The sequence below is a fragment of the Macadamia integrifolia genome, chromosome 5, assembly GCF_013358625.1.
Source record: "Macadamia integrifolia cultivar HAES 741 chromosome 5, SCU_Mint_v3, whole genome shotgun sequence".
NCBI classification, from domain to species: domain Eukaryota; kingdom Viridiplantae; phylum Streptophyta; class Magnoliopsida; order Proteales; family Proteaceae; genus Macadamia; species Macadamia integrifolia.
In genome coordinates this window covers 19,822,229-19,833,508 of record NC_056561.1, presented here as the reverse complement: position 1 = coordinate 19,833,508, position 11,280 = coordinate 19,822,229, and the positions used below count along the sequence as shown (strand labels likewise).

Sequence of the window (11,280 nt, the reverse complement as noted above, 5' to 3'; positions counted from 1 at the left end):
CTTCAAATTTCACGACAGAGGACTTCTTTTCTCTTTTTGTTGTTTCTTTCTATATCCCTCTTTACTGTTCTTGCTTCCCCATTTTAGTTCTTGCTCCATATCCTCAGTACCCTGTTCCAGTGGTAACAACGTCCACTATATCTGGTCACACATGTATAGCTCCCTCGTTGCGAAGAATCAACTCAAATTTCAATCAATTCAATTCTATCTAAATCGTTGGATTACAAGCGTATAATTAAAAGAAATTGAACTAAAAAAAAAGGGGGAAACATGAGGTAAACTTGAAACAGCTCCTACGTAGCTCTCTCCAATATAGAATGAAATCCAATTACAAAAATATCCCCAAATAACTAAAACATTGGATTACGAGAATATAAATTGTATAAAAAAAGGGAAATGTTAGGTAAGCTTGTACAAGGAAACTAAAAAACTAGGAAACTTGATACAACTCTTACATAGCTCTCAAATATAAAATAAAATGCAATTACAAAAAAAGGAGAGGGTTCCCTGAAAGGCAGCAGGCCCAAGTGTGGGGACCAATGGGAGTCGCACAGAAACATCAACAGGGACGGAATTTTTGCCTTTCATGAGGGGTGGGAGAATTATTTTGCCCCCTTGTGTCTGGGAGCAAGGACCACATTGCCTTTCAGGCTTCTTTTTCCCTTACAAAAATATCCCCAAATAACTACAAAAAAGACCTCTACCAACCCTTATTGGACCAAAATCCTGGTTAGGTTCAGTTTTACCTTGGTCTTGGTTTCTAGATCGAGTCATGCCCGTGCCAGCCATGATAGTGGTATAGCACCACAAGGTAAATAAATTTTGAACTTCAAAATAATACCTCTTTATTATTAAGTTTTGCCAAAAAAAATGGTTCTTTCTCCCGATATGCACCATTTTCTTCACAAATCCTTTGAAGATCCTAGCAAAGACAATAGAAAGTTCACCAGAACAAATATTGTATTAACAGACACTAACAACAATCAATTTGAGAAATCTGATGATGCAGTTATTGAAGCTTAAAATGGATGAAGAATCTACAAATTAATGAACATAATCATGCATAGATGAAGCTTTCAGATAGTGCTTCACAGCATGGCATTAAATGTCCCTTTGTCAATTCTGATTAAGCACCATCTTTTTCTAACAAGAAACAGCTAAACAATATGCAAATGATCATGTTGTGGCAGAGGTCCTCTAACGTATAACTGGAGAGAGAAACGTCTTCTTTTATTCTCTTTCATATTTCTCTGCTCTCTACGTTAAAACTCTGATTTGGTCCACTTTTCTGTTGCTTTATGTATGTCTGAAATCCAATCTTCTTCCCTATTCTTATTTTTATACCACTACTTATTCTCACACAAATCTGTCTGGCATACTCTGTCCACTTGACCAAATGTTTCGGACTTAAAGAGTTCATAAAAAATGAGTTTCTCTCTTTTAATCCTAAAATAGATTCTTTTTTATTTTTTTTATTTGTGATTTTTTCCTTAATTCTGCTTCCTTTTATTCTAGCTGTTCAGTCCTTATTCTCTCAAATTTCTGTCTCTTGGCTTATTTCAGCAGTTGCAATAGTCCTTTTTTTTTTTGGGTAAACATCACTCCCCTCCCTGAACTAAGGCGAAATATCAACTGGACCCACCACCTTTGCGAAAATATCACTCCCCTCCCCTACAAGAAAAAGATGCTATCTAACAGCCCCCAACAGTTAGTTCTGGCTGTTAAGTCAAGTTAATTTTTTCATAATTCCCAAAATACCCCCTATTTGAAATGCCTTCAGATATGGGATTTTCTGCAAATCCTCTTGTCTGGTCTTCTTTTCTCCTGAACTAACAAATCCTTCAATTTCAGAATAGAGCTTTTCTTGGATTTCTGGGTGCTTCACCTGGTTTGCCATAATTCACTGCAACGTCGTAGATCTTGTGTCGGTACTGGAGTTTAGAAACTCCGAGCATATAGTCACCATTTCTTCTTTGGAGAGCTTTCATCCTCCTTCGTCCGGTATTTGAAGATCAAATAGTGTATCGACATAAGAGACTACAAATTCATCTGGGTTTTCTTGTTTCTTCTCCTTCCACTCTCTGCAGGCTCTGATTAAAGGAATGAGAACAGATTCTTGTCTGCGGAGCATCTCGAGCAATTGCTGCCAGCATTTTCTCAAGATTACTTTCCCCAAATTTTCTAAGAAAGCAAAGACTAAAATTTCCCCCATTGACAAGCATAGTCCCTTGTGTTTCTTCAATATCTTTGATGACTTTCTCATTCAGTTTTTCTCCAGAAGACCAACAAGCAAAACATGGTGTATTGGAAATGATCCATCATTCACACAGGCTCCCCAGATTTGACATGATCTTTGAACCTTTCAGTTAACATCTCTAAGACCCATTTAACAATAGCATGTTCTCTCATCAATAGTTCAATCGTCTAAGAAAAAAGAAAGCAAAAAATTGTTTGATCAAATTTTATATTATATACAACATCGTTATCACTTTAAAGAAAACCCTAAAATCCCGGAAAACAAAAACCGCCAGCCCCGGAGAACGGCGCAAACACTGCCGATCGGAGCGATTTGGAAAGTCTGAGCGAGTCGAGATTCGATCGCCGAGGGGTACATGTTATCGTGGAAGGTTTCGGTCTCCATGGTCATCAGTCGAAGTTGTCTCGCCTTTTCCTCCGTGAAGCAACCTGGAGTGAATCGCAATCTAGAGCGCCCCTCTGTAATCATCGATGGGACGATTCCCGTCCTCTCTCCAATAGCAGACTTGGTCAAATTTGTTTTTCGAAAAATTATTTAAATAACGATTTCAAAAGGAAAAAGAAAAAATGAAACCAATTAAACTAAAATCAAGCATAGTTCAGAGAAGTGGAATATACGATTGGAGAGGAGATGACAGCCTCGTTTGGGTTCCATTACTGATTCCATTCTTAGAAGAAGCCGATTTCTTTACAGTTGACGAACTACGCTTGGATTCAGATTGTTCCTCCTCGGATGAGGAATTGGTTGATTGCTCATCTTGGAGCTGCCGAATTACAGAATTGAGAAGAGAAAAAGAGATCGATGAATGCGACTAACGCTGGGGATTTCCACTTTGACATCTCGTTAATGGCTACTGAAATCGGATTCTGCCCTGGTTTCAGATTCACAACCACTACCTTCATCCATTCTCAGATCGATTCGAGAGTGTTTCAACGACAAACAAAGAGGAAGAGGGAGAGGGAAAATATCAGGGGTATCTTGGGCATTTCACAAATAGGGGGTATTTTGGGGATTATGAAAAAATTAACTTGACTTAACAGCCAGAACTAACGGTTGGGGGCTGTTAGATAGCATCTTTTTCTTGTAGGGGAGGGGAGTGATATATTCACAAAGGTGGTGGGTCCAGTTGATATTTCGCCTTAGTTCAGGGGAGGGGAGTGAAGTTTACCCTTTTTTTTTTTAATGGTGATTTCTTCCTTAATTCTGCTTCCTTTTATTCTAGCTGTTCAGTCCTTATTTTCTCTCAAATTTCAGTCTCTTGCAGCAGTTGCAATAATCCTTTGTTTTTTTTTAATGGTTATTTCTCCCTTAATTCTGCTTCCTTTTATTCTAACAGATAAGCCTTTGTTCTGCTGCCTGCAGAAATCAGCTTCCCTCCTTCACATGAGGTTTTATTGATATGACCTGAGACACCTTTTTTTTCCCTGTTTCATTTCGGGTAGTATCGTTTCAAGCCTTCAATTTCCAATACATAGAGGAAAATGAGTTGTTTTATTTTCCGATACATAGTGGCCCGATACGTATCAATACTTGATTCACTGCATACTACTTTGCCAGGACTCTATATTTCAATGGACCCAGATTCTTTGATTTTTTTTTAATTAATTTTTGGATTTTTTACATCAACCTCCCTTGTCGTTTGCCGAAATTACATAATCCCCCCTTGAAAATCGAAAAATTACGTTTAAACCCACAAAGTTGACACCGTTAGCATCTTTTTTGAGTTATGCCGTTAGGTTCATTGAAACTTTTTGAAAACCCAAAAATGCCCTCATATATCTTCATCCCAACAAATCCCCTCTTCCCTTATCTAATGTTAGGTTTTTCTCTGCACATACCTCAGGCAAGCGGCGAGCGATGAACCAGGTGACGGGAAGGTTTCTCCTCTGTGATGAAGGCTTGTTGGAACGCGATGGGCGACGGCTTCTCCTCTCTTTCTTTCCATTTACCCGTCCTCCATTTGCCCAGAACTCACCTCTCTCTCTCCTCCTTTGGTTTCAGTCTTTTCCTTGATTTCTAAATTGACTCTCTCTCTCTCTCTCCTTAGCTTTATTGTTAATCGTTTTGTGTGCTTGTGTTTCTCTTTTCTCGTTCATCTTCTGGTAGCAATTTGATTAGTTGGTTTGTTGAAAGTTCCTCTTTTTCGCCAACGGAGATCGCTTTTCTTGGCCGGAACTTGCCATTTCCACTTCTGGACAAGGTCTGAAGTGATCCCTCCACCACTATTTTTATCTGTCTTTTTTGGGTGGGGTTGGTTTGGAGCTTTTCGATCTCGATCGTCTCATATGTCTCAAGTTAAGGTTTTCCCTTTTTTAGGATCTCTGGTTGGTATAGATAGGTTTTCCTTTTTTTTTTGCCCTTTTTCTTCTGGGTTTAGGGTTATAGTTTACAAGAAGATGATATCAATAGGTTTGATGGTTTTAATCATTTTTGCTGAGGGATTCTCTAAATGATTAGGTCATGGATCGAACAGATAGAAAACTTGGTTCTTTCCCATTTTCTTTTCTGCTTTTCTCTTTCTTTCTTTCTTCCTCTTGACTCTGATTACAATGGCTACATTACTACTGAGTACTGACCATTGAGCTTTCTTCCATCCTTGTATGTGTATTGAGATTAAATTAATTGCTAAATGGTTCAATTAGTATGAGATAACAAATGTTTAGGGTCTTAATTTTAAATTGAAATGGTGGGTTGGTCGGTGAAAGTAGGAATTTTGTAGTTGGAGAGCACAACATACTTGACAGGGAAGAATGGGACAAAGCACCGTGAGAAGGAGTCGAGAAGTGCCTCCGAGACTCCAAGATGGACAAAAGTCAGAACCATGAAGTCGTTCTTCTTCTTCGTCGCAAGTTTCAGGTGAGTACCAATGAAAGAAGAAGAAGAAGAAGAAGAATTATGTCTTTTCCATTTCAAAACTAACACTTCTCTGACGGTGTCAGTTTGGGTGGATTTAAATGTAATTTTTCGATTTTCAGGGGGGATTATGTAATTTCGGCAAATGACAGGGGAGGTTGATGTAAATCACCCTTAATTTTTTAATGAATAAAAGAAATTCATTACCAAAAGGAAAGAGAGAAACAAAGAGCACAAGAAAGCTGGGGAAAAGGAAAGATTATACAAGAAAGACAACCAAAAAGGGATCAGACCCAAAGCCTCAGATAGGGGAGGGAGGCTGAAGCAAGTAGAGAGGGACCCCAAGAGACAACAATGAGCCTGATCCTTGGGGTATCGACAAACCTCGAGGAGATCATCAAGGCCTTACTATTGACATCAAAATTTGGAGTCCCAAATTTGCTGAAAAAATCTGAAGCTCTGAGTCCATTTTCTGAGATTGCACTCCATCCAAATATGGTAGATGTAAGCCCCAAAGGCAAGCTTGCCCACTATATCGTAGATAATCTTGCCAGAGAAAGACATGTCCACCCAAATCCATTCCCTCGAAAAGGGTAGAAATCCTCCTCCTCCTAGGTCAAAACTTAGCCAAAATTCTGTTCCACACCGAATAGGAAAACAGACAAGTGAAGAAGAGCTGATCCACGTCTTCAAGAGTATTCCAACAAAGGCAACATGAAGGGGAGGCTGGGTTGTGCTGGTAAATAAGGAAAGACTGTTGGGAGGTAGTTGGAGAAGGCCCACCAAACAGAGAAGTTGTATTGGGGGATGTGGCCCTTAACCAAACCAACTTACACTAGGGAGACAGCGGGCCACAAGCTCCGATGAGGTCCCACGTCAACTTGGAACTAAAGAGGCTTGAAGGAGGAGACCCAACAACAACATCAAAAGAACCTGAGGGCCTTCTGGGGATGGAAGGAAGAGTGCTCCAAAGTAGAGGAAGACTGAGGGGGAGCCCAACCATCAGGCCTAAGAATGTCCATAACTAGGGACTGCTTGCAAAAGCCCATACTATAAATCTTTGGCTCCAATGGGGTGGAGGAGAACACCCTACAGGTGCCAATGGTCAAGCCAAAGAATAATAGAGGCACCATCATCAATCGGAGAGGTTAAAGTCCCAAAAGCAAGAGGGTGAATCTTCAAGATCTTTCTCCAGACCCAAGAAGCATCAGGAGAAGAGGGCACAATTCAAATAAAGTCATTTAGAAGCAACCTAGAGTATATCCAATCCACCAAAATACTATTCTTCTTAGCCACTATCTTCCAGATCAACTTGAAGATTTCGACATTATAAATCTTTTTTGATACGAGGGGGCTTGTAGATACAAACATTATAAATCTTTTTGATACGAGGGGGGCTTGAAGATACCGGCATTATAGATCTTTTTGATACTTCGCAAGCCGAGGCCCTCCTCGTATTTGGAAAGGTAGACGGAAGCCCAATTGATGGGGTGGATGAAATTGGTGGAGTTGGAACCTTTCTAAAGGAAGGCACACATGAGGGCTTCCGGATCCTTGATGGACTGAGGCAACCAAAAATATTAGACCAGTAAATATGGGAGGATTGGAAATTTATCTATCGCTTAAGGTAGCCAGCATAAGAGAGAAACTTGACTTTCCAAAGTTGCAACCTCTTGTGATAGAGGCCAAGGATGGGAGAGTAGTGGTGAGCAGTCAACCTTGCAGAGTCTTCTATTGCAAAAGACTCTTGACATCATTTGAGACAACCGATCAAAATTGGAGAGATTTCAAGAGATTGATCCAAAGGCCAGATAAGCCTTCAAAGAGGTGTAGACATGACATAATGGTCTCAATCGAAAGGGTATTTGCTTTGGAGAAGATCATGAGATCATCCGCAAAGGCAAGATGGAAATCTTAAGAGCCTTGCACTTGGGAATGGGAGTGATGCGCTGCTGGTCTGCACTGGTTTGGAGACTTCTAGAATGGACTTCATGGGCTAAGGTAAAGACGAAAGGGAGAGGAGGCAGCCTTGACGAATGCCAACAGAGGAGGCAAAGAAACCGGGTGGGCTACTATTTACAAGCATTGAGAACAAAGGGAAGGAGATGCATGGGTATATCCAATTGATAAATACTGGAGGGAAGGCCATCTTGTGCATAAAATTAGCAATGAAGTCCCATCTCAAAGAGTCAAAGGCTTTGTGGATGTCAATCTTCATCAAGGCAGCAAAGGAATGAGACTTTCTACCAAAGCCTCTGACAAGCTCATTGCAGAGAAGGATGTTATTTAAGATACTTCTACCAGCAATGAAGATCAAATGGTTATCACTGACAAGGGAGTCAACCACCAGTTGGAGCTTGTTAGCTTGGCAATGAACTTATACAGAGATTACAAAGAGCTGTAAGTCTGCAATCTAACATAGAAGAGGCTCCTTCTTTCTTGGGGGTGAGGCAAAGGAAGGCTTGGTTGACCCCTTTGATTTGACTAGGGTTGAAGATACTCTGCAAATCCCCAACATGGTCTTCTCTAATAATGTCCTAAGCAGAGGAGAAAAAGCCCATACTGCTCTATTACCCTTGTGAGCGAATAGCAACCAAAGTTTCTTCCTTAGAGGGATAGTTTAGAGGGCACTAAACAAGGAATTGGGAATGAATTTATTGAGTAGGTGGGCCATTTAGGATGGGGTCACTAGAGCCAATGGTACAGGGACAAAAAAGCTACATAAAGTAGTCAACTACCGCCATCTTAATGTCTTCAACATAGGATAAAGTGGAGCCATCTCTACCCAAAAGTAAGGGGATGGAGTTGACATGGGTTCTTGCCTTCATGGAGCAATGAAAGTAAGCTGTATTGGAGTCATCAAGCTCCAACCATTTCAATTTGGACTTTTTATTTTAAGAGAATCTCCTCTTGAGCAACCAAGGAAAGGAGATCCAAATAGATCAATTTATCCACCTTTGTCAGGATGCCAACTTGGAGTCTCAACTGAATGGCCATAAGTTTGTCCTTACAATTAGTAACTATAGAGGAGATGTTCCCAAAAATAGAGGGATTCCAGACTTTGAAGGCATACTTGACATTAAGAAGCTTCCTGGAAAATGAGCTAAGGGGGTGGAGTAGGCATAGACCGGCTTAGCCCAAGCATCTCAAACAACATTGAGAATTTGTTCGAGGAGAAAGTATTGAGGGAAACTACTCCCTTTTCTCCTTAGGAGGTTGAAGACGGGGCAGAAAGAATGACCATGTTGAAAAGTTTCCATTGCCTGTTAAAGACCAAATTCGGAGATCGTTCTCATTGACATATTAGAATGTCACTTAGGGAATCAAGCAGATCAACGATCACGACCATCTCCATCTCCAATAATTCCCTCTACATATTAGAAGATGTCACTTAGGCAATCAAGCAGATCAACAATCCTGGCCACTATGTCCAATAATTCCCTCCTAACCCCCAAAGTTCCACTCAGCCCCATGCATAGAGGAAGATACGCACCGATTAGTTGATATTACTTTGTTCCTTAATAGAACACAAAGTCTTGGAAAACACAATTGGAAGGGTGTGTCACTAATGTAGAACTAGAATCAACAAGTCAACCAAGTTCCAAACACAGCAGGATACTCTCAAAGAACACCCAATAACTCAACAACAATGCAATAACAGAACTGAAATAACTAGACTAAGATCCAGCTCAGTCAATCTCAATATATCAGTAGTTCTGCAACTGAATAATAACTAGGATTTTAAGGACTTAAATTCCTAGCTAATGAGACCAATTCAATGAAGAATAAACCAGCAACCAATCAGCAATAGTCAGAACAAATCAAGTCAACATTCTGGACAGAAACTAGAATCGGCCAGAATAGGAGAAATCTTCATAACTCAAAAAACCCCTGGGTCTGATTGACTTCAAAACAGGATCGAACCACCCTCTTACTTGGCCTAACAATCGATCAAACTTGGAGCACCATCAGATGGCTGGTTGCTCAGATCAGTGAAGGTCAATGGGAGAAATCTGGGATTCTTAAAACCAGAATAACAGAGAGACCAGAGCACTTACCTGAGATGGCTGAAGAAGAATAATAATCACAATAATAAGACCAGAAAATAGAAGGATCCACTCGGGCTTCCCACCGCAGAGTGTCGACCAGACACACACCAGTCCCTTGTACTGTGATCAGACACACAGTATACCCAGCAGAAGCATAGCAGCGACAGCAGCAGAACAAGTTTTTTTAATTCATCAAATTGTGGGCTATAATGAGAGCCCTCTCCTTTATTTATAATATTGATGGGGGGTTACAAAAATAGAAACTAACTTTAGTTGCTAAAACTGAAATAGGAAACTTACAAAATAGAAAGTCCTCTAGTTACTAAAACTGGAAATAGAAACTAGGAATTAAAAGTACTGAAATTAGAAGCTAACTAAGAACTGAATTTAGAAACCAATAAACTGGAATTAGAAACTAAATAAACCCCATCAAAGCTAAACCATGGGCCTAAGGACTAGGCCTGGTCGACCCCTCTCTTCTTCCTCCTTGAATAGGTCTTCAATGCTGCATCAGTTGCCTACCATGTGTCCTGGAATCGGATCCTATCTCCCATACACAGCTTAATCAATATGAATCTAGAGAAGATGCAAAACAGTTTTTCATATGCTTTTCTGTGGGCAAAACATGTTTAGGTTAGTTTCAGAAGGAAAAAACTTGTGTTGCATGATTTTGGTACCGTTTGGAAGGTTGTTAAGTTAACCATTCAACAAAACCAACACCTTCCAATTCCAAGTTGTACTGTGAGGGTTATGAACAATTTACTGATGGAACATTAGTCTGCGATGGGATTTACTTATGATTAATTAGTTTATGAGTTTTGATTAGGTTAATTGCCTTTTAGAGTAAGCAGTATGTTTTAATGGGGTTACAGAGTCATCAAATAGATCTTGGGAGATTGTAATCAGATTTCTGCTAAAAAAACTTGAAGTTTAGGGTTTTCAACTTAGAAACCTCTACTTTCACAGTGGTCAACATTCAAGCCTCTTATAAATAAGGGGCCTAAACTTCCCTTGCTACAGAATAAAAAAAATAAATTAACTGCAGTAATAGCATCAACTCAAGCCTATTGCCGCAATTGGAATAATGCTTAAAGTTATAAATGATAGTAAAAAGGTTTGTGCCATGAGTCAATGTAGATAGATGAGATCTACATTCGCCAAGTGTTCTCTTCAAAAATAGTACCCCTAAAAAGACAAGTAGGATGGGGCTGAGTGTTGGTAGACAGGCAGACCTCGAGGTCCCCTTCTGACAGGCCAAGTTTTAGCCAAAATGAAGTTTGCCCCATGGGAGGCTGAATGATAAAATTAGAGGCATCATCTTTCCACATGGACAGGATGTCAACCTAAAGAAATGTGGACAGTCTTGTCACATATCTCTTTGCCTGGAAAGATGAAAGCCTTTTTTTTTTTTTAATGAAAAAAATCCGCAACACAAAGTATTTAGTAATGGGGCCAACAACATACATTACGTACAAAATGCTTAGCAAAAAGATGAAAGTGAAATGCAATTCCTCGACATTTACTTTTCAATTACCAACATTTTTTGATGTTGTGGGGTGGAACCCAAGAATTGTTGCAATATGCTGGACTCATATCAAGGCACAACTCTTTACTTACTAATTTATTTGGTGGGGGGGGGGTGTTCATCTGAACCTAGCATCAAAGATATTCCTCAACTGTGAAAACACGAAAGAAAAGAACAAAACGGGGAGGCAGTAAAAAGTAGTCAACAGAGGAAGGTAACTGATTACAGGAAACTTGACGAAAACCATGAGGGAGGTGGCATACCATAAGCCCCTCTTCTTCTTCTTCTTCTTTTTTTTTTCTTGGATGGGGAGGGGAGTGGAAAGCTAAGTGATATGAGTGTTCAAAGGTTTAAAATGATTGGCTATGATTATTCAAATAGTTTCCAGAAGCAGCTCCTTACCTCTCCTGTCAAGATTTCAAACTCTAGCAATTCCTCCACAATCTTTTCCAGCACTCTACAATTCTTTTGAAGCAACTCCTTTGCTTTGTCATACGCCAAATTATACAACTGCTTAAAAAAACATCAACAATTGAAAATGGCTTTAACCAAAATTTCAGGAAGACAGAAATGGTGGTTACATTTGTTGTTCAATG

General features: G+C 39.8%; 1 protein-coding gene across 2 annotated transcripts in view; it reads right to left on the bottom strand.

Moving 5' to 3' along the window:
- Window positions 1-276: 276 nt before the first annotated feature.
- The window catches only part of LOC122079792 (probable inactive ATP-dependent zinc metalloprotease FTSHI 5, chloroplastic), a 60,878-nt gene continuing 49,874 nt past the window's right edge, over window positions 277-11,280 (bottom strand). Inside the window, exons 17-18 of one of the 2 annotated variants that reach the window (XM_042646514.1) lie at window positions 11,087-11,194; window positions 277-922 (exon numbers count right to left, since the gene is read on the bottom strand). In XM_042646514.1, the coding sequence (XP_042502448.1) occupies window positions 830-922; window positions 11,087-11,194 (201 nt within the window). In that variant the 3' untranslated portion in view covers window positions 277-829. Of the gene's footprint in view, window positions 923-1,745; window positions 2,763-11,086; window positions 11,195-11,280 lie in introns of those variants that run through there. The other variant, XM_042646515.1, reaches the window with a different exon arrangement.